The sequence below is a fragment of the Thunnus maccoyii genome, chromosome 21 (assembly GCF_910596095.1).
Source record: "Thunnus maccoyii chromosome 21, fThuMac1.1, whole genome shotgun sequence".
Lineage (NCBI taxonomy): Eukaryota > Metazoa > Chordata > Actinopteri > Scombriformes > Scombridae > Thunnus > Thunnus maccoyii.
In genome coordinates this window covers 2,692,992-2,717,612 of record NC_056553.1, presented here as the reverse complement: position 1 = coordinate 2,717,612, position 24,621 = coordinate 2,692,992, and the positions used below count along the sequence as shown (strand labels likewise).

The 24,621-nt window shown below is 40.4% G+C and overlaps 1 protein-coding gene and 1 long non-coding RNA gene across 2 annotated transcripts in view; one reads left to right on the top strand and one right to left on the bottom strand.

The window, feature by feature from the left end:
* LOC121887820 (sodium channel protein type 4 subunit alpha-like) overlaps nt 1–24,621 on the bottom strand; it is a 247,671-nt gene that overhangs the window by 180,393 nt on the left and 42,657 nt on the right. Inside the window, exons 2-4 of the mRNA XM_042398864.1 lie at nt 9,168–9,332; nt 8,599–8,742; nt 5,830–5,948 (exon numbers count right to left, since the gene is read on the bottom strand). Coding sequence (XP_042254798.1) covers nt 5,830–5,948; nt 8,599–8,742; nt 9,168–9,290 — 386 coding nt within the window. The 5' untranslated portion in view covers nt 9,291–9,332. The remainder of the gene's footprint in view (nt 1–5,829; nt 5,949–8,598; nt 8,743–9,167; nt 9,333–24,621) is intronic.
* On the top strand, nt 8,137–9,236 carry LOC121887828. Its single transcript, XR_006093069.1, has 3 exons — nt 8,137–8,272; nt 8,638–8,739; nt 9,178–9,236. It is a non-coding gene; the product is annotated as an uncharacterized LOC121887828 (long non-coding RNA).

The window sequence follows — 24,621 nt, the reverse complement described above, 5'->3', positions numbered from 1 at the left end:
ACTCCTTCCTAACTCCTTCCTAACTCCTTCCAAACTCCTTCCTCACTCCTTCCTCTCTCCTTCCTCTCTCCTTCCTCACTCCTTCTTCACTCCTTCCTCACTCCTTCCTCTCTCCTTCCTCACTCCTTCCTCACTCCTTCCTAACTCCTTCCTAACTCCCTCTTCACTCTTTCCTCTCTCCTTCCTAATGTTAATTAATGTCTGCGAGTTATTTCTGTATATATATATCAGAGTTATATATATATATATATATATATACACACATATATATCTACATGCAGTACCAGTGAAAAGTTTGGACATACTTTCATTGAAGAGAGAAGAACGGTGAGTCCAAACTGTTGACTGGTCCTGTTTATATTTAATACTTATATATTATTACTAATTGTCTTCTACCTCTTGCAATTGTCCTAAATGTTGTTTATGTTTGAGTTTCTCACTTGAAAGCTCTTTATGCTTACTGCTTGAAAACTGCTCTATAAATAAACGTATTATTAAGTGACATCACTTGAAGTGATTGATCAGATTTCACAGCAGCTCCCTCTGGAGCCACAAAAGGCTTAATACTGCTTCTTACACAGAGAACGACTGGAAACACAAAATCACTGCAGTTCATCCTGAAAGTCTCATGTTATGATTGATCTGTTCAAAGAAAATCCCACAAGTCTTATTTATGAGCCACGTACTTGCCCACAACAACAACAACAACAACAACCTACACTGAACCGGAACATCCTGTTCAAACCACAGTTAACATGTGACTACATCACATGGCAGCAGCAGGAACCAGCACTGAGCTCCTCTCAGCTTGTTTTTAAACAATATTAACACAGTTTTAAATGAAAAATGTTCAAATGTGTCATTTTAACAGCTGGAAAGTCTCACAAATGACGTGTAGTTTGTTTAGACTACACCGAAGGACTTGAGACTTGCAAACACTGTGTTTAACCTTGTGCTAATATAAAATTAATGCAACATGATTTAAAGCTACTGGATGTGACATTAAAGCTCACATACAGACGAACCATCACTGCAGTACTAATGCACTAATTTATGTAAGACGATCTCACTGTTTGCATGTTTTTAAGCAGTTATATAATGAAGATATAGTCATCAAATGGCATTAAAATACAGATTATAATCTACTAAACATCACTTTTAAAAAGCCAGTGAATTCTTTTTTACACAGTTTAAATCAGCGACACCACAGAAGCATCACGCCGTGACACTTCAGACACACAGCTGGTTGTTGCAGTGCAGCTTTTGGGTCCCACAGCAAAGCCTCATGGGACACAAAACCAAAAATCCCTCGGAGCAAAGCCCAGTGGGATATGTAGTCCAAACAGTCTGTGTTTGGCGTTTAAACTGAGAAAACAGCAAAAACACAATCTGCAACTAAATGAACTGTGTGTGTGTGTGTGTGTGTCCGCCTCACACCACAGCTTGTCACTGTGGCGCCACCGTGGTCGGGCCGCAATCCAGAACACACTTGATCAAAAAACACTGACACACAAACACACACACACACACATACTATAAGTCTACTCCACCACCACCAGTTGTAGGGACACCCCCCCCCCCCCCCCACACACACACACACACACACACACACACACACACACACACACACACACACACACACACACATACACACCCAGCACATCAGCATCACCACACCTCCGTTGCAGACCTCTTCACCTACTTATCCCCCTGACAACAGCGGCGTGTCCGCCGGCGCGACATCTCTCAACACCAGTAGCCACCTCCCACGGTAAAAATAGAGGAGTGTGAGGTGAGGTGATGGGGGTTTGTTGAGTTTTGGGTGTGAAGTAATATCTGTCATGTTGGCGTGGCGTCTGGAGCTCGCGGCGTGTGGGAAAGGGACTGACGGCAGGCCGAAATCCCACAGCTGGAGGTAATCCAACCATCATCCAAAATCACATGTTTTCCTTGTTATGTTTAACATAAATTAAACTAATGTTTTCACATATTTTCAGGCCGTTTGAGTTATAATGAGCAAATATAAAAAATGCAATGCTTTGGTTTTTGCTACAAATTTCACAAGATGAAGTAAACACTGACAGATGTCTTTCTATACACTCTATAAATGTAATTACTTCAGATTTTGCACAAAACGTTGAGTGTTAAGTTTAAACTGTCCCTCATTTAGGGTTAGGGTTAACCTAACCCTCCTAACCCTAACCCTCCCTAACCCTGGAAAAAAAGAATCTTACATCTGCAGAACATTATATCCTTTAGTTGTCTCATGACAGTTAAAATTATTTCTTTTTTAAGGTATTTTATTTTCAAACATTTTAATTATTTATACAGTAGGTTAGACTAGTTATATTCAGATGCATCGTAATGTGTTGCAAAATATATTTAATATCTTTTAAATGTGTGTGTCTGTGATGTCAGACTTGTTTTTAGGAGTATTAAGTCTTAAAATTAAGTTTCTTTTAGCTTCTGTTTTTACTCTCTACCAACTCCTGAGGGAAATATCTGACTCTTTAGCTGCTAAATGCTCCACTATGTTCACCAGCTAGTCTGCAGCTAACTGTGTCTGTTTGGTGCTGAGCAGGTAGTGTACAGCGGCTTTTTACAGCTTTTCTTCTGAAAACGACGCTATGAGACGCTGAGAGTGAACCAGAACAGTAAAGTTGCAGCCGGACAGATAAACAATGAGCTGAAACTCACTATAAAGCTCCGTAAAGCCGAGAGGAGCTGCAGAGTCTCTGATAATTCTCTGTAGGTTCATCACTACGAGCCAAAAACATCACACACTGACAGATCAGACTGTGGTGTTATAAAAAATATTGATTATATCGATTATAGCCACTTTAAAGACAAAATGAAATAGGAAAACAAACTGGGAAAACAATTTGGAAGCAGCAGCTCCTCACTTAACGAGATAGACGAAGCCGGCAGTGTTAATGTATGTATCCACTGTCTGAAAAGGGTTTCAGATTTTGGCCCAACCACCCATGCACTGTGTGTATATATGTGTGTGTGTGTGTGTGTGTGTGTGTGTGTGTGTGTGAGAGAAAGAGAGAGAGAGCAGAAACCACCTTGATGAAGGCTGGGTAATATTTACTGGTCATGTTTATGGCTCTGCAGACAGCTCAGGATGATATCTGGCTTAGAAATACAACCAACAAGACGAGCTCTCTGATTCAAACACACACACACACACACACACACACACACACACACACAAAGAGTCACTGTTATTCCTTTACGTGTGTCTGGAAAGCGTCCAGCTGTAGGATCCAGTATAAACTCTTCACTTTCAGAGAGGATTCAGGAGGTAAAGACAATGTAAAGCAGCTAAACACGGTTAAAGTGCAGTAAATATAATTGATAACATGTGATTAATATTATGTAATAGCCTATAATCTCTATGATAGATCCTGATAATTGTTCTTAATGCTAAACTGTTGCACGTTTCATTTAAAATAGTCTAAACTAAACTCCATGAATCACATATTCTTTAAGAATATCATCACCGTTACATTTATCTTTACTTAATTAATGCAGAGCCCATCAACATTAAAGTCATTCATTTAACATTATTTTTCCAGACAACCTTAGATTACTTTTTTTTTTTTTTAATGACTACCTTCTAATATAGTTTTATACTATTTGAGCAGGACAGGAGCTCACTATTATCACTTCATCTTTAAATCCATAGTTTCTCTCAAGGTTTTATTAACTGGTGTTGTCATACTGAGTCCAGCTGAAGGTGTTAATGATTCATTTAATAAACTTTACACACAAACTAACCATTAATAACCATGTAAACAAATCACAAATGACATTAAAAACCCTATTAGAGCCTCAATAAATCAACTCCAAAGCAAATTTAACACTAATTCATCTTTTAGTTTTAGCATCATATAGTTAGTCAGGATTTAATGTTGAAATAACGAGTACAAGACGTGTTTTGTTTTGCAGTTAAATCCTGCAATCACTCAACATAGTATAAGCTAAACTGCATATAACCCATCACAGACTGTTGTGTATGCTAACCTGTCAGCACAGACGCCCCAGATCTTTAAACTGAGAGCAGAGATGCGTTCAGAGAGCCCGCTGTCGTAACGCTGCTGAAGATAAAGTTGGTTAAACTCTTCTGGTACTTTCTGTATTTCTGTTTTTGGTGGATTCTGGTGTTTAAACATTTGTTTTATCCATCAAAACACATTTAAATGATGCCAAAATTTGACGAGAGACCAAATACAAAACATGGTCATTGTGTAAAGCTGCAATAATTAGTCGATTAATTGATTAGTTGATCGACAGAAATTTAATTTTGATAATCGATTAATCACTGAAAGTTCAAATTCTCTGATTGAAGCCTCTCAAATGTGTCACCTTGAGTGAAATCGACATTTTTCACCATTTTCTGACATTTTAAAGACCAATCGACTAATCGATTAATCGAGAAAATGAAAATAATCGTTTAATTGCATGTGATCATGTGATCATTAGTGATCATGTGATCATGTAGATCCGTACTGTATATAGTCTGAATGTCTCAGATCAGGTGTTAGTGTGTATTTAGTGTTTGTATCTATATTTTTTTTCAAAGAGTTGTTTGATTGCAGGTCAAATCATTTTCATATTGATGCCGATACAACACTACGTCTGCACTATGATAAATACAGAGAGTGAAACTTAGCAGACATGTTGTTTTATGTCAGCTGTAAGTTTGCTTGAAGCTGTTTCCATCGAACTGTAAATGCAGATTTTAACCAAACTTCCAGAAAATTGGCAAAAGAAAATTAAAATGAATGTGTGTTTCCGTCCACTGCTGTTGTGTGAATATCAGCAGATAAACTAATCCTCCAGTCGGTGCCGTTAAACCGTCGCAGAAGAAGAAGAAGACACAACAAGATGACGTCATTAACAGAACGACAGTCAAAGCTGAAACGATGGAAAACATGATGGAAATAAGACGTTTCTGTTAGTTTCATGTGTTGATGTGAGGAAGGTTACAGCCTCCTCATCATCGCTCCACACAGATCTGATGTTTTCAGCTCTTCAGTGACGTTTCAGTCACGTGATTCATGATGTCATCATTTATTCACTCAGTCTGTTGTTTGTCTGTTTAATACATTCATGTATTTGATGTTTCTGCTTCTGCTTTGTATGTTTCAGTTAGTGTCTAATAACGCAGCTCAGTCAATATTTATATTAACATTAATATTCACATTTCATTGCTTTGCTTGTCTTGTATTGTGTTTGTGTTTTAATTACTACCTGACAGTCTAGTATAACGTCTACTGTATAATCTTTATTAGCATTAATATGCTTTTCTCCTTCTATTATTGCCCTGAGTGCTTATAAATCTTATGATCTCAATAACTTTGTAATTTTAACTCATATATTCTTTTTTAAGGATCTACAGATGAAGAGTAGCGTCTGGCACATTTACACCAATGTTTATTAATGTCCCTGTTAAATAAACCAATAAACAGATAAATAAACAAACACACACATCATCTTCTGTCAGTTTTAAATATTTATACGTCACTTACGCTATAACTTCACAGCTGTATTTTCTAATGAGGATTCCTCTTGCTTCCCATCATTCATTGCAACGATATAACACACAACAACGTGACGAGGCTTCAGACGCCCGCAGCGACAAACCAACCCAACCTCCGTCTATTTGTTTGTGTTTACAGCCACACTGCCCTCAGAGTCGCCCTCGGTGCCGCTCTGTGACTGACCTCTGACCTCTGAGCTCCCTGCAGACATCTCCCTGCGGTCAGTAGCGTATCGTACAGACGCCATGCAGAGCGAACATACAGGACTGCGTAAGGATATGAGTGAACCAGGATCTTGATGGCGATTCTGCGGATGGGGTGGAAAGGGCTGAAGATGTAGAGAGCTGATGTGGCACTGAAACGGAAGATGGCCTTCCCTTTGTTCAGGACTATGAAGGTCTGCAAGAGAAGAAAAAGAAAGAGGAAAAGTATATGTTAGTAGATATATTGTTGGAAAATAAACTACAAACATTATTTTATATATGTTGAAATAGGGTAAGACAGAAGAAATAAATGCATTCATGATACTATGTTTTCACAATATAACAGATACATTTGGAGAAGATGTAGTTTTATTCTGAGAACGACAAGACATCAACATTTTAAACAAAAGGTAAAAGACTTCCAGTGTTATTTTTGGAACGCTGTCTAGACATATTGTTGGAAAAGACAGTGAATTGTTCTCATTCTTTATGTCATTTTTTTTTTTTTTATAAATTGAGGCAGCTATTGTTTGGTGTTTTTTGGCTGAAGCCTCTGACTTGGACACAAAACCGCAGATTTCATGGACTGACAGAGAAGTATGAGCGTTTTTAGATGAGTCGCTCAGAATATTTACTGGTTCAAACTTCTCAAATGTGAGGATTTTATGTTTTTTTCGTGTCTCCTACAGTTAGTTAACAGAGCATCTTTGATCAAACAAAACCAGACATATGAAGACGTCAACTTGGGCTGTGAAGTTATAACAGACGTTATTCAGTATTTTCTCACATCTCAAAAATTTTCTCTCAAAAATAATCGTTAGTTGCAGCTGACTCATTGTACAGATTAAACGACTGAGATATAATATGTTAATTAGTGAGCGTTAGATGTGCCAGCAGGCTGTTCTTGTTACTTTTGGTCAGACGCTAACAGTTTACCCTTGTTTCCAGTCTTTATGCTAAGCTAAGCTAAAAAACAACCAGCAGTAGCTTCATGAAAACAGTTTCAATCTTCTCGTCTAACTTTTAGCAAGAAATACACACATTTCCCAAAATGTTGAACTATTCCTTTAACCAAAGTGTTGTTGTAGTCTAAACCTAAACACATGGAGGATGTTAACCCTGTCTCTGGTGGTGAACGTCTGTCCTTTCTGGAACGGAAAAAAATGTTCCCAGTGAACAAAATCAAGTAGTTTACAAACCTAAATTCTGCACTTAGTTTGTACAACATTCCCATCCGACCACATCTGAAGGTAAAAGTGTTTATATCTGTTCGGGAGCCGCACATGAAGGCGGAATAATGCTGCTCATTTTCAGACCGTCTCTCCTGGGAGGAATTTGTCGTGTTGCACTCGGTCGTCCACATGAAAAGTGTCAGAAATAGTTGTTTGAAGAATGCAAAAAGAGAGAGAACCTGCTAAAGAAGTTCATACCAGCCTCCACACTCCTCCGCACTAAAATCTACAGATGCAACTCTAAATGTGGTGATTATTGTGACTCTGTGGGTCGTGCTAACGCCTGGGACACACTGGATGCGTTAGCAGCGCGTGTGCATCGCAGAACCTCTTGCTTTTCATTTCGGCGCCATGTTAACAGGTTCGAGCAGCCACACAGCCTGCGGGAGACAGTCTCACGCGAGGCTGCTGCGTCGCTTCATCTAGAGATTCGAGGTCTCGCCTATTTTCTCCACGTGACGCCCGCGGTTCTCAACAGAAATAGACAAGGAACACGATAGAAAGATAAGGCTGCCAGTGGCAGAAGCGCCGCAGCAGACACGCTTCCTGTGTGGACGCTACAAGCGTGCAAGACGCAGCAGTTCAGCGACACACACACACTGCTGAGGTTCACGCATCCCGTGTGTCCATTGAACTCAACAGCTCTGTTATAGAGATTTGGGGGAACGAGGACTTGTGCAAAACAACGTTCAGTACTGATCCTGAATGAGTCCAGACATTTGACTCCTCCATCTTTACAAATAAACATGATTATTCATGATTATTTCAAATGCTGGTCTCTGACACAGGAAGTAGCGTCTGGATTAACCATCATGGCTACCACAGAAGGATCTACACCCACGGTAACGATGTAAGGTTGAAATAAACCAGAATTTTCCTTTAAATCCCAATAAAAGTAAAATGAATATTATGTTTCAGTTGAAGATAAAATCCTGAAACCCTGCACTAGCTAAAAGCCAAAAACTGTGTGTGTGTGTGTGTGTGTGTGTGTTCACCCTGGATGATGCTTTTTCTAGTTAAAACCCAGAGGAGACAAACACACCTGAGCTAAACGGAGAGAGAGAGAGAGCGAGAGAGCGAGAGAGGCAACGTGAGGAAAAGAGAAACTGAGAGAGACAGAAAGGAATGAAGGATGAGGAAAACTCCCCGGAGAGAAACTTCACTAGAGAGCAGCGAAAAGACAGAAAGGACAGAGAGAGAAAAAGTGACAAATTAGAGACGTCGTTATCCAGGAACTGATCACATGTTCATACCAGCTGTAAGCAGGGAAAGAACAGAGAAGACGGAGGTGAGCTGTGGAGGAGAAAAAGAAGGAGAAGGGACACAATGTCTCTCCTCTTTCCTTGCTTTCATTTTGTCTTCTTCTCTCCCTGTCTCTCTCTCACACTCACACACACACACACACACACACACTTGGTCACCTCCCCTCTAGTCTTCAGTAAAGTACGCTACCGAAGAGTCGATTTATCTTCCAGGGATTCTCCAACAGGAAAGACAGAGAGAGAGAGAGAGAGAGAGAGAGAGAGGGGTATTTCCAAAAAAACCTTCATCCACACACACACACACACTAACAAAAACACACACACACACACACACACACGTTGGGTGACCTACCCTCTGGTCTTTGAAGTAGTATGGGTCGATGTCTTCCAGGGGAACGCCCACCAGATGAGACGGGATGTCGGCGAAGATGCGCGGCAGCTGTTTTCCTGCCTCCAGGTCGGGCCGGGGCCGGGGGATCTGCACGTCGCCCAGGTCCTGACACGCACACACGCACACACACACACACACACACACGCAAACAACATCACCAACTCTGCAACATCTGCCCAGTGATACAGCCTCACATCGCTCTATTTTATTGAAGTTTCACGCTCCATCATAATCTTTTGATTCCTGTTTCCACTCGGTTAATTAATGATAAACCATCCTGGATGTTTGGTGTGTGTGTGTGTGTGTGTGTGTGTATGTGTGTGTGTGGTCCAGGTATTCCTTGTGTTGTGGGGACGTAAATTTGTTTACACAGTCGTGTTGTGGGGACTCGCCTCCCTTCTTATGTTATGTTAAGGTTAGGATAAGTCTCCAGGAAATGAATGTAAGTCAATGTAATGTCCTCTGAAATGATGGAACTATGTGTGTGTGTGTGCGTGTGTGTGTGTGTGTGTGTGTGCGTGTGTGTGTACCTCCTGGTAGTGTTTTTTGCGTCGGGCCTCCTCCTGGGCGATGCGCTGTTCGATGGCCGCCAGGGAGTCCGGCGTGAAGCGCTGAAAGCTCTCTGGTCCCATTGGAAACACACAGCCAGCCATCTTCTCATCCTGATCCTGCTGCTGACTGGCCCAGTATACCAGCTGCACACACACACACACACACACACACACACACACACACACACACACACACACAGACGGGATTAATACATCACTAATAATCAATAATCCTGATTTTTTTTCTGCTTTTGGTGAAGTTTTTGTCTACTACAGTAAGAGGTTTCCTACATTACCCAGAATGCCTTTCAACAACATTGCTACCAAACATCAAGAAGCTCCTCAAAATATCTGGACATCAAATTTCCTACATTTGGCCAATAATCAATAAGAAGATACATTGAGGAAAGTGTTGACTGATCACAGGATTATACAGATGATGAAAACATCAAACAAACTGTTCTTGGAGAAGTTTCCTCTTTAAAAGATAAAGTTGTTTTTTTACATGAATCTGTCCACATCACAGCTGCAGATACTGTTGCATCCAAGCGGCTTATTGTCACTTTTAACAAACAAACAAACAAAAAACAGTGCTAATAAGAGGTCAAACACTGCACCAGTTCTACCTGTTAACAGCAGCTGACTATCATAATCAATTAACCCTTTAAAGGAGTCATCAGTAGATTTATCTTTGGACTCCAACAACAGTCAGACTCACAACAGACAGTCTTTAAACAAAGGATCTAAATGGATGCAGCAGAGGCAGAGATATCGTCTACGTTGCACCATAGAAGAAGAAGGTACAAGTGGCAAAAGGTTGTCTTGAATTTATATTTACGGTGTAATTATAGATGTTTATATATTCTTTTATTCTGTTAACATTTCTGCTAACATATTAGGCATCATGTGGCTATAATAGTGTCATATTTTGTCATTAGAGGAGGTTGCATTTGTTGGAGCGCTGTCCCTTTAAGAGAAATTCTAAAAAAAAAAAAAAAAAGTGTGTTGTTGTTGTTGTGAGCCGAAAGTTTTTCTCTGTTGTTAAAAAAAACGAAACAGTATTTTAACTGAACCGAGCCTAAAATAAAAGTTGTCACAAGAAAATGGAAAGTAGCCCTACTCCGTTTTGAGGGTGCAACACCTACATTACCCACAATGCAGCTCAACCGCCGACAGTTCGGCTGGAGATTCAGGTGTGTTATGCTAGTAGCTGTTAGCCTCCAGCAGGGAAACCTCCAGATTATTTTACTTTCAAACCGCAGCCGACGCTGACTCAAGTGACATCACTTGAGGCAATTTATCAGAGTTCACACAGCTTCAAACTACTTTTTACACAATTATTTTATAGTACAATTAACTCATAAGTCAAAAATAAAATACATTCTTTCATTTATATAACGTGAAACTAAATACTTGCAACGCTCTAGAGGAATAAGATATATATCACTATATATATATATCACTAACAACACTTGTTAGTAGGATCAATTTATTGTTAGTATTTTGGGGGAATAGTAAATAAAATGTAAATAACAGTGGCCTTCTCCTCCAGTGATGAAGGTAAATTCCCGGCACTAGAACAAACTGGTTGCGGGCAGCCTGCTAAAACACTTGTTGAGTATATTTTGAATCCTTGAGTCATGAGATGAGGAGCGTTTGATTCGAGTGCCTGGAGTGTCTCCGAGCGTCGGGACGGAGCCGTGATTGAACGGCTTCTTCACCGGCAGGATGATTACGTTCCTCTGAGACACCCCCCCCCCCCCCCCCCGCCGCTCTGGACGGCCCACGGCTTCACCTCGCTCATTATCCGCCAGCAAGCTCGGACCGTTTGAGAAGGCGGCAATCAGTCTGAAAACTCTCTACGACCTGATGAAGCACAATCACACCTGCTCTGCTGCTCGACGCCTCGAACGCTAACAACGGTGACACGCTGAACACCTTCACAAAGCTCCACGACACAGCAGAGTGTTATAAGATAACAAGATACCAAACATAGTTACAGATAGTTATGGTGGCGGTACAGTAGGGTATTTATCACAAGAAGAATATGTAAAATATCCTAAAATTGAATTACTGTAGGAGTACTTTTTGATTTTGGCTTAAATTTTAATTTTATTTGACTAAGCTCTGACCCGAATTTTGATTTTCCATCATATCAGCGAGATTCTGCTCCTAGATCTTAATGAAAACCAGAAGAAGATATCATGTGACTCCAATAAGACTGGTTTCCTGTTTGTTTTAGGATTCATTTTAAGATTTAAGGCTCTTTGTGTGGTTAAATAGCATTTTATTGAATCCAAATCCAGTTTCGTATCCACTATCCACAGTTATTTTCACGATTAATCGATTAGTTGTTTTGTCTATAAAATGTCAGAAAATAGTGAAAATGCCTGTTAAAATGTCCCAGAGTCAAAGGTGACGTCTTGAAATGTTTGATATTGTCAGAACAACAGTTCAAAGCCCAAATACATTAGTTTACTGTCATGTATGGCACAGAAAAAGCATTAAATCATCTCATTTGAGAAGCTAAAAGCAGCATTTTTATTTTAATATCCCAGTAGAGCCTCAGAATATAAATATAGATGTGGAAATGTCCTCTTTAACATATAAATGCACACAGATAGTTGAGATGTTTCAGAGCAGGAACCACATCAGCTGTTAGAGTTGATGTTAGTGTTCAGACTGTCTAAAGTTAATAACTGTGTTACTTTGACTTCAGGTTGAGTCTTTGAGTTCATCTGAGCATCGGAGTCACTCGTTACTCAGAAAAACATAAAAAAACACAGCAGACAGACGGCGCCTCTGTTACACACAGCTGTTTATTATTATAGAACTGCAACGATTAGTCGATTGACGGAAAATTATTCTGCAACTATTTTGATAATCGAATAATCTTTGTAGTCATTTTTGACGGAAAAATGTTAAACATTTGGAGAATTTGAAGCTTTTATGAGTCGAGCATGAAACTAAACTGTTGATCAGACAAAACAAAACATTTGCAGACGTCACTTCAGGCTCTAAGAAACTACAACAACCAATTAATAGACAAGATGATTCATCAATTAATGAAAATAATTGTTAGTTGTAGCCTTATATCATTTAATACAGTAAATACAACCCTGGAGTCATGAATCGTCCCACAGCAAGTCCTGATACCTGAACTCCTCACGTCTCACATCTTCATACTTTTAATTATACAACATGAGAACGATGCAGAGCAATAAACATACTGTAAAACATTATGTTTCCATATCCAGATTTACAGTCAGATAATTATTATGGGATGTCCAGGTAATGAAGTATATAGGCCGCCAGTAGTGTCTAATTAACACTCGGAAACAGGGCGATCGAGTATAGATTGCAATGAGAGAGAGAGAGAGAGAGAGAGATTGACTATAGGATTACACACAGAGTCACAAGAGTCAGAGGAGAGCAAGACTGACAAACTGTGTGTGTGTGTGTGTGTGTGTGTGTGTGTGTGTGTGTGTGTGTGTGTGTGTGTGTGTGTGTGTGTGTGTCCAGACCATCTGCCTTGTATCCTAATTGAATGATTAGACAGGCCTCGTTTTTCAACCCTTCATGCATTTATTCTTCACAGCTCCCAAATCTGATTTCTGAAGTGTGTGTGTGTGTGTGTTTGTGCATGTGTGTGTGTGTGTGTGTGTGTGTCCACATCAAAGGAAAATCTAGCTCTGTTTTCCATTCTTATCAAAAGCTGTCATCCACCCAGTCACACACACACACACACACACACATATGTCAAGTACAGTAGCTCCTGATGAACTGGTTTCCATTCTGCTCCAACACTCGGTCACGTACACGTTTGTTTGTACCTCTATACTTGTCAGAACCCCCCCCCCGCTGACGTAATGCATTCCCAAAGTCGTGAGAACAGAACAGAAAAAAAACATTTCTGCTGCACAAAAATTCACTTTAATCTCCGCAAATTACTGAACAGAAACTTTCATATCTGTTCAGAGCTTCCAGTGTTTTTGACTCATTTTTAATGATGTTTTCTTTCCCGTTGAGTCTTTATGTTATTGTTGTTTACTACTATGTTCTGTTGCAACCAGACCTTTAGTCTTTAATAAAGACTGAACTCATTACAACATGTTTAATGTCAGTGCTGTGCTGCCTAATAATGAAAATACAACGGAAAGAAAGAAAAACAAAAAGTAAAACATACAAATTTTTGCATCTTGCCTTTTCTGCAGCAGACGAGACGTTTCATTTTCTTTAACTTTTATCACAGATATGAAAACTAAATTTTTACATTTTTTAGTTTAGACTTTTATTGAAGGATAATAACCTCGAAAGAAGCAGGTTTTCGTCCTTTCGTTTTAATTTAGACGTCACACAAAGTGAATTAGTTTGACAGTGAATCACAAGTGAATTAGTTTGAACGGTCGGACGTGTGTGTGATGAAGTTCAGTAACAGACGGATTTTAACTGCAGCCACCGAGAGTGAAGAGACGACGATGTTATGAAACAGAAAGAGAGTGATTTCTGGGTCAAAACACCGACATAGACGACCCACCAACCAAACAAGCATCGCCCTCAGGAAGGACACACACACACACACACACACACACACATATTCACAGACAGAACACTGTGGGCTTCGGTGTGTGTGTGTGTGTGTGTGTGTCCATAAATCTGCAGCCATATGACACAACACATTAATTCCCTACATGTTTCATGTTTCATGTAGTCAGACATTCACTACCGTCTACACATGCGTGTTGATAGTATCATGCAGGTTCCTTTATGAACACGTATAAAACATGTCGCCTGGTTGCACCATGTATGATAAACAAACAGCATGTAAACAGAGTCATTTACACTCCGCAGACCAGAAAATTTTACCTATTCAGTCGTTTAAAATGCTGCAACCATCACATTCATCTCATATGACTTGAAAATAACTTTATTTATAGACTGACTAGCATATAAAATAAGTCATAATATAAGCTGTATAACTTTCAAGGCTCTGCAAGGTGTTTGTCAAGGAAGTGACGTGAAAATGTGAAATCTGTCTGATGTTCGTAACTGTCCAAGCATCGAAGACCACGTCATGAGGTGCCACTGATGCGGCTTTAGAAAGTCAATCATAGTCATCGTAGTCTCCAGCAGAGACGAGGAGCTACAGAGGTCTGTTAACCTGCAGATGTTTTTACTTTTACAGGGTTTATACTGCTTTTTACACAGAAAACACCTGGAAACACACACTGGGGGTGGAAAGTTCACCTTTAATAAAAAACCCTCACACACACATTCAACAGCCCATCATGATATTTAATTAAAACTATGCACATTCAACAAGACGTTACGGTGGCTCGACTCAGTGGAAGAAATGGCACCGATCCAAGGGTCCACTGGTCAAGAGCTGCAGGATTAACACAGACTGTGTCGACCATATTTCTCTGTCCTCTTTTAACTCTATATCTTCGTGGTCAACTTGCAAACTTTTGAGACCTGGTCCTTTTCACACCTGGCGTTAAAATGTGTCTCGGGTGATCTGATCACAAGTGGACATTACAGGTGTGAACACACTCAAGATGCATTGAGATCTGATCTCTCAGACCACATCAGGAGGTGGTCTGGGCCCCATGTGGCCACATTCTTTTAGGAGTGTGTACGTGAATGTGTATTGGGCCACACTGAAGGACCGCCAACTCACCGACGGCATCGTATTAAAGTGTGAAACAACAAGAAGAAGCCACAACAAAAGGCATCAGTGCAATCTCCGTCAACACACTCCAACTGGTCCAGAACTCACACTCACACCAAATCCTGGCACCACATCACCCCCCAGTCCTAAAAGAAAGATCTCCATTGGCTTCCTGTCTCCTACCGGATCAACTACAAAATCGTGGTCATCACCAACAAAGCCCTTCACCAACATATCTCACGGACCTCCTCTCCCCCTACCAACCCTCTCAGTCCCTCAGGTCCACCTCTGCTGACCCTCTCTCCAAGTCCCCAAGTCCAACCTTCACAGTTTCGGGGACAGAGCCTTCCCCAGGACAGCCCCCAGGCTCTGGAAGTCCCTTATTGTTTTCCAATCCCGCCTCAAGACCCATCTCTTCACCACTGCCTTCTCTTACACCGCCCACCCCCCATCCTCATGTGTGTTATGTTAGTCTGCCCTTTGTCTTACTAACCCCGCCCCTTAGTGTAGAGTGTAAAGCGACTCTGAGTTATTGAAAAGCGTTATATAAAGCGTTATATTATTAGAAAGGGTTCTCATGGATGGAGTACCAAGAAAACACGCTGTCTGATTTCCATTTGGGCTTTGCAAACTTCTTCTTCTTCTTCTTTTAATTTCCGGCAGACTAGAAACAGGAAGTGCATTAAACAACACATGTGGTGTTTGCAACAGAAATGATGTACGTGTTTATTTGCATATAGAGCTGGGAGGTGAGATCTGATCACTGGAGATGCATGTTAATAATAATAGGTGTGAACAGGACCATGACGTCTTCCTGCTAGCAACTATATAGACTATATATTCCTACATAACATGCTAACACACAGTCCAGATTTGATGTTGAGTTTAGTCCATGCAGACTTTGAGAAGCCGTTCAAAAACAACAAAATATTTCCTTCAGAGTGACAGCAGAGTCTGGTCCTTATTTCCATTTTTTTTTTTGCAGGCATTCATCAGCCCTGCCTTTCTGTGTGGGTGTTTGTGTGTGTGTGTGTGTGTTCACAGCCATGTGCTTGGCTTAGGTGCATGCATATTCCTGTCCTCCTTTATTTCCATACCATTTCAGCTATTCATCAGATACAGTATGTGCCTCTCGCTTTCTCCTGCTGTGTGTGTGTGTGTGTGTGTGTGTGAACAGAATGGCCGCACGCTTGGCTTGCTCTTTTCTCCTCCAAGCGAATCTCCTAACCTCTGGCAAGCTACAAACTCACTCTCTCTCTCTGCTGCATGTTCCCTGTTACACATCATGTCTGAAGCATGTCTGTGAAATAAGGTCAAACTAGTAAAATACTGAAAATAAAAATCAGAATTTTATGATATTGTTATACTGCATAAAACTGTAAATATGCAGATATGCAGAGTGATATATGATGTGTGTACTCTCTGTGGTCTCTGGTTTTTCATGAGTCAGTGACTGCAGATTTGCTCTTTTGGGTTTATTTTGTCGGGAGTGAGCACTTCTGCTGCTCATCTGGAGGGTACAGAGGATCATTAATGACGAAACGATCGACGAGCGAGCACAAAATGTTAACAGGTAATCAACCTGTAGGCAGGATTCCAGGACGGACTGGTCAGAGAGGAGGTTTTCAGAGCAAAAGAAGACAGAATCATGAGTTTAATCCATGTTTTAAAAGCACAAAGGTAACTGTGTCTGTAGATTTGAGTGAGCAGTGTCTTGTTTGTCGGTCTGGCTTCCATCCTGTTTGATTTTGTTGTGTTTAGCTTAATTTATCTTTTAGTTACAATTCATTTGTCAAACTTTGCACCAAATCTTTCACATTTACCTGAAAACTAAACATCCTGTTTGGCTCCTGAAAACATTCAGCACTTATGAATCTGTATTTGTTCTTTTCATAATAAACACTGTCTTGAGATTTTTACAGTAAACACAAACACACAAACGGACACAAATTTGTTCTCAGTAGCATTAAATGAGTTGAAGATGGTGAAAATGTGTTTCAGAAAATTTTATCATAAAGAGCTTGTAGGTGCATTTTTCTGATGTAACTAAAAATCAGTGGGTCAAAATTATTAAAGCACCAACACAATACTAATAAAAGAAAAAAAATAATAATATATTAAAAGGGTAGAAATTTGAAATAAAGTGTAAAATAATTTTCAAAGGCTGAAAACATAACCTTCAATGTTTGTACAGTTAGTGCAAAAAACCCTCCAGTGGTCAAATTTGTGTGAATAAAAAGTGATAATTACAGTTAAAATAACGACCAAACAGTAACTGCTGGATTGTGACGGGACGTGAACAACATATACACTCTTACTTTGTATTTTCTTACATAAAGGACGTGTCCTCTTTCCTTCACTGGCACTGAACGTTGGCACCGGATGTAACTCGTAGAACCGTCCGACATAAACATAATTTATAGGGATACTCGGGATGTATTTTAACCACCTCGCGCATAACTTGATGGATGTTTTTTACTCACTTCTTAATGTAAAACGGGGGCACCTTCATCCTCACATCTGTTGGAGCTGTTTCATACAATTCCTCTTATGGTGATATCATTGTATTATTTTCAGTTGGACAATCTATCTTGACTTTTTTGAGATTAAAAGTGTCTCTTTTTCTACTCTTGTCACCAAAAACCTTCCATATAAAACAGATCAGGATGTAGGAGAATGGCTGCCAGCAGGTGTGGCATCACTCAGGACCAATCCCATCAGCTCTTTTGCCTCCCTCTCTAAAAGCAGAGTGTCCTGTCACAGCGCGGTGATGGAGAGCGAAAACTCACAGAAATACCTCTCCTTAGAGGACGCTGCTGTCCAGGAGCCGCAGCAGCGAATATGCAGCACCCTCAATTCAATTAGCCTGAGAGGAGAAAACACATTTTGTCACCGTGCTGCTGCTGCTGCTGCTGCTGCTGCTGCTGAGATTGGAGCCGAGCGGCTGCCCAGCGCAGGAAATGATTCACTGATATCAGGCAGAGAGCCAAGCTGATCTGGCAGAGGACCACAGAGACAGTTTGGCTTCAGGACGGGGGGGTGAGAGTGGGCTGGGGGGGGGGGGGGGTGGTGGTGAGCAGGGTGGGAGTTGACCCTGACATGCAGCCGCCTCCATGCGTCACGTCGTAGCTCATTCCACATACTTTCGTGAAGCTTTGTAAGGTTTGATTTTCCTCATCAGATAGGTGTTGATTGCACCTAAACGATACAAAATGGGGATGGAAAATACTGTGCTAACTTTGGAAATGGGTGGAGGGGATATTTACACCAATTATATCCATATCTTGTTGTGTAGACCAACTTTTATTGAACAATAGCACTGCTAACAATGCTCCACTAACTCTGTGACAAATATATGGCACCTTTTTATACACATTTTTCAATTTTCGCTCTGAGTGGAAAAGCCAAAGTTCATAAAAATCTCTAAATACGAGGTGATGACGTACATGAATCATGTGACTTGAACGTCACCACATAGATGAAAACATCAGATCTGTGTGGAGCGATGAGGAGGAGGAGACTGTAACATTCCTCAAATGAATACCGCATGGTTTTCCATCATTTGAGCTTTGACTGACGCTCTTTTTATGACATCGTCTCGTTGACAGAAACACTGAGTTGTAACTTAAAATAGAGGAAATAGTAACTAATATAATAAGTAACAAATTTAGTAACCTTTCTAACTATTATCATAAAATGTTGACTGGCCCAAACTGAGGCTGATGTTGCTCCGAGACTGTTTTTGTTGATGTTCACTGCTGGTTAAGAACATCTCTAACATCTCTTCTCTTCCTTCCAGGTTTCCACCAGCCACTTCAGTTTTTGTTCAGGGTTTTGTTTACATACATCACACAATAGACTCATCCACACACTGCATTCATCGCTGACCTACAGCTGACTAATATTATCATTATTTTATTTTAGCTTAAGTCGACAATGAATGTCATTTTTTAGAGATTTTAGAGGTTATGCGTGATTCCCTGTTGTCTCCCTGACTCTGGGCCAGTTCGTGACATTATTTAGCACATTTTGAGACATGGAGAAAAGCAGCTCCAATGATTTCAACACATTCATTCATACAGAAGTCACACTGAGCTGTTGTAGCATTAATCTGATCCCTGATCAGTTCCACTAATGAATGATATGTGCGGGTGAGGAAGCGGTGAAAGTGAGAGCCTGTGAAGATGATTAAACTTTTGTCTCGTTCTTAGTTCAGTATTATGATTCATCCATGTGTTGGTGTTCATTTATGAATAGTTGTTTGCTGATATTATTGTAACTTAACTGCTAAAGTGTGCAAGTTACTCTTTATCTGGCATTTTTGACAGTTACCGAACAGATTCAGAGGTGTTACAACCACCGTCAGTGTCAGACTCAGGCTGTCTCAGGGGCGAAAAATTATAAAGGGCACCTGATACATTCAATGGACCCCACTTACTGTTTTTCTCTGATACAGTGCACCCTATAGGGCCCATTTTTCATTGAAAGGACACCCAATTCTGCACTTCAATATGTTAGACTTTGGGGAACCCTAAATCACATTTTTTTGTTTGAGTTTTTTTTGTTCACTAGAAGGGCACCCATACAGAGCCTCCAGCTTACCCCATTACATCAGCGTCCTAGAGCACTGCATTACTTCCTCTTCATTTAAAGGGCACATCATATTTTCTCATCTTTGAGGGTTCTTTACAGGGCACTATCACATTTTATTCCACTGAAAGGGCACCATGACGATACGGCACTCTAGATTGTCACATATAGAGGAACTCTGTAGGGCACTTCATCCTGATTTACCCATAACTAGACAGTCATTACAGAACTTTGGTATCTATTGTCTTTCGTATGGGCACCTTAGAGGGCATTTCCTCATACTGTGGGGGCACCTTGAGGGCACTTTATCATAATATGGGGGCACCTTAGAGGGCATTTCATCATACTGTGGGGACACCTTGAGGGCACTTTATCATAATGTGGGGGCACCTTCGAGGACACTTTATCATACTGTGGGGGCACCTTAGATGGCATTTATCATAATGTGGGGGCACCTTGAGGGCACTTTATCATACTGTGGGGCACTTTAGAAGGCATTTATCATAATGTGGGGGCACCTTAGAGGGCATTTTATTATACTGTGGGGGCACCTTGAGGGCACTTTATCATACTGTGGGGGCACCTTAGAGGGCATTATCATACTGTGGGGGCACCTTAGAGGGCGTTTCATCATACTGTGGGGGCACCTTGAGGGCACTTTATCATACTGTGGGGGCACCTTAGAGGGCATTTCATCATACTGTGGGGGCACCTTGAGGGCACTTTATCATAATGTGGGGGCACCTTAGAGGCCACTTTCGCAGTATTTTTTTGGTCCTCAGGAGTACCAGGAGGGGCTGTTGCCCCCTGCTTTCCACCAGGGACCACCATCAGGGCTGGAGTAGACCTGACCCTAATTTGCATGTAGCTGTAAAAAACAAGACAGAATGTTTACTGGCTATTTTGACTAAATTCTGTGTATCTGAGCTCAGCCATAACTAGATCAAACCTGCTGTTTGAACTCATTTTCTAGTCTTTAAAGGGCTAACTGTGAATACATCATTGTCTTAAATTGATTCCTCTGTAAATGTTTTATTATATAACCTCCAATCTCTGCTGTTTTTAAAGTGGGAGATACAGAGGAGATTGTGATCTATTGCTTTGTACCAAGGCTCTGGTCTCCCTTCCTTTCTTCTTTCAGACTGTTTGGCCCTAAATTGGCTTCCTGAGTCTCAGGCCGTCAGAGGGAGTTGGATCAGTCTGCTGCTGAAGGTGCTTTTCTGTTTCTCGGCGGGGCTGACTGATTGTCCCTGACTGCCAGGAGTTGGTTCATTGTGCTTTGTTGCTGCTCAGGCTTCAGACAGTCCAGGCCCGCTCTTCACACTGAGCCAACCTGACTCATTAGCTTAGCGAGCCCTCTGGCATCTTCTGCTCTGACACCACTGACTTCACCTTAAAGTCTTCTTCAGGCCGTCGTGAAGCTCTCAACATGTGAACATAAAGTCCTGCTGCTGCTCCATAGTATTCATACACTGCTCTACTACACTGTCCCTTTCTACAAGTACTATAAACTATAAACCAATCTTAACTGTGTTTTCAGTCTTTTTTGGCTACTAACACAACACTGAAATATCTTCACCTTTTAAGTTGATATGTTGAACTTGTTAGCAAACAGTTGCTTATTTCCACATCCAGCAGTTATGGAGCAACATTATCATTCATTTGGAGTCGAGTTTCTGTCCACCCGGTTAATGTAAGTCCAATATTCACTCTCTTTTAGCTCTGTTTTTGCTCTCTACCAACTCCTGAGGGAAATATCTGGCTCTTTAGCTGCTAAATGCTCCACTATGATCACCAGCTAGTCTACAGCTAACTGTGTCTGTTTGCCGTTTGGTGCTGAGCAAGTAGTGTACAGCGGCTTTTTACAGCTTTTTATCTGAAAACGATGCTATAAGAGCGCTGAGAGTGAATCAGAACAGTAAAGTTGCAGCCGGACAGATAAACAATGAGCTGAAACTCACTATAAAGCTCCGTAAAGCCAAGAGGAGCTGCAGAGTCACTGATAATTCTCTGTAGGTTCATCACTACGAGCCAAACACATTACACACTATGTTATTGTGAGAAATATAGATTATAGCTGCTTTAACAATAAGCCATCAGATCAGAAGGAGGACAATCACAAACAATATATTTTTCCATTAAATTTGTTTTTGGAAGAATTACCTACATTCCTGCAGCTGTCTCACCACTTTTCATACCTTGTCTACATTTTCTCCATTCTGTGCATTTCATTGTGGAACAATAGGGCCCACACTTAAAAATCAACCAAATATAGTCTGACATCTTTTGATTATAACTTAATGTAGTTACAGACTGAAACTCAGTCAGGTTTAGGAGGAAAATTAGGCCACAGCTTGTGTCTGAGCAGCTGGACTGTGCAGCTGCAGCCAGCTGCATGTCCAGCTGCACGAGTGCCCAAACAGACAAGATGGGTTTTCTTCTACATGCAGAGCAGCAATTAGACCGTTCTGCCAAACATGGCTCCTGTTGCTCGGTATATACTGTACAGCACAATCAATCAGTTCTGAGTCTAAAATATTTCAGGAGGTGAATCTGAAGGATTTTGAGAAGATATTTTAAATAAAGCACCTGACAATTCTAAATCTACAGGCTCTACTTTCAGTTTTAGGGTATTATTTTTCAGTTTTAAGTTGTGTTGTACTGGACTGAAATGTGTTTTCCACCCTGCAGTATTCTCGCTAGCTTGTTTTCATCCCTAACAGTAACATTTATACCAATTTGATCATTTAACGTTATTAGAGAGCGAATTCTTCTGTGTGTTTTATAAAGTCTCACATCAACAAGCATTGAATAACAGGATGTTAAGGTGAATTCCTATTAGCCTGCATGCTATATGTAAAAGAGTTTGGCTGGATATTAATTTATTCAACAGTTTGCATTAATGAAAACAGAGTATTTGATTATTATTGAGGCTCTTTTGCTTCAGTTGAAGATCGATCTCCTCAAAACCTTTAACAAATTCTTTCTAGACCTGCAACTAATGATTATTTTCACTTTTGATTAATTTGTCGATTATTTTCTCATTTAATCGATTAGTCGTTTGGTCTATAAATGTATAAATATGTTTCCCAAAGCCCGAGATGCAACCTGAGATGTCTTGTTTTGTCCACAACCCAAAGATTTTACTGTCATAGAGGACTAAAGTAAAGTAAAATATTCATATTTGAGAAGATGGAATCCGTTCAATCTAGTTTATTGTTCTTAATAGATGATGATTGAGATATAAGTGTTTGTTTACAGTGATGTTAGAAGCTGGAAAAGATGCACATTTCTCTTTAATTCATCTTTAAATAATCTGACAGCATTCAGTTCGGACTTAAGACTGTAAATGTGACTTTTATGTAAAATTCATTCATTCAGACACGAAACCGACATGTTAAACTGTTGTAACATAAAGTGTTGCATGTCTGAATAAATGTCCTATAAAAATCCACTAAGAAACACCCTAAAAACCAATGACACTAACAATTATCATCAATTTTAAAGCCATAAATGTGTAGTTGTATGATTAAGATTATTTTTTAATGTGAAAATCAAAAACAAAAATGAGAACGTGTAACGTGAAAGAAGCTTTTCATAGTGATGGAACTACAGAAAATGATCAGTCAGTTAATGCATAAAGGAGAAATTAAGAGATAATTTATGATAAAATAATATTGTGTGAAAGGGTTATTTTTGTAAATCTGAGGTGTTTATGAGCAGAAGATAAAGAGGAAAGAGACTGAAAGGAAGGTAATTATCGACTGAGATGTTTACACACAAACAAAAAGACACAAATCACATCATATCATAATTTCCATATTAGCTATCAGCAGTGTGTCAGCGCGTGAGCCGGCTGGTTATTAAGAGACGACTGGTGTCAGTTCATATTCTGGTCAAGGTCGTATCGGAGATGAAGTGTTTTATAGGCGTCGTCAAATCCTCATCAGACAGTAAAGAGACTCAACGCTCCCACAACCAACTGGCAACCCTGAAAAAACCTTTCAAAACTGATAATTAAATAAAAGTAGAACAACATTTCCTACCTGGATAAAAACTGTCAACACCTGTGATGCTGAAACTGCCCAGAAACAGTTTCCTTCCTTCTTTCCCTGCTTCCTTCCTTCCTTTCAATTTTCCTTCCTTCCTTGTCTCCTTCCTTTTCTTGTCTTCCTCCTTCCTTCCTTCCATCTGTCCTTGCTTCCTTTCTTAATTTCTCCTTCCTTCCTTCCTCGCTTGCTTCCTTTATTTTCTCCTTCCTTACTTCCTTCCTTACTTCCTTCCTTCTTTCCTTCCTTCCTTCCTCCCTTCCTTCCTTCCTTCCTTCCTTCTGTCCTTCCTTCCTTCCTTCCTCTATTATTGTCTCCTTCCTTCCTTCCTCCCTTCCTTCCTTCCTTCCTTCCTTCCTTCCTTCTGTCCTTCCTTCCCTCCTTCCTCTATTATTGCCTCCTTCCTTCCTCCCTTCCTTCCTCCCTTCCTTCCTTCCTTCCTCCCTTCCTTCCTTCCTTCCTTCCTTCCTTCTGTCCTTCCTTCCCTCCTTCCTCTATTATTGTCTCCTTCTTTCCTTCTTTCCTTGCCTCCTTCCTTCCTTCCTTCCTTCTGTCCTTCCTTACTTCCTTCCTTACTTCCTTCCTTCTTTCCTTGCCTCCTTCCTTCCTCCCTTCCTTCCTTCCTTCCTCCCTTCCTTCCTTCCTTCCTTCCTTCCTTCCTCTATTATTGTCTCCTTCCTTACTTCCTTCCCTCCTCTATTATTGTCTCCTTCCTTCCTTCCTTCCTTCCTTTCTTCCCTCCCTCCTCTATTATTGTCTCCTTCCTTCCTTCCTTCCCTCCTCTATTATTGTCTCCTTCCTTCCTTCCTGCAGTCTCTCTGAGTCTCTGGTTTGTCTCTAACGTCAGTTGCTCTCATTAGTCATTAGTGCGTCTCGTTTATATGGTTTTTATTATCACATTTTATCGCTGTATGTTTTATCACCTCAGCTCCAGGTTGTTGTGTTAGCGATTACATTCAATTGAAATTACATGCGTCAGTATCTGAGGCTGCCAGCTGTCCTTCCCAACGACTTCTTTAGATGATGACGTTAAAATGGGAAACGCACTGAAAAAACTGAAGACTGTTCCACATTTCACTGTGACTTGAAAACCTCTGAAGCAATTTAAACAAACAGATTTAGA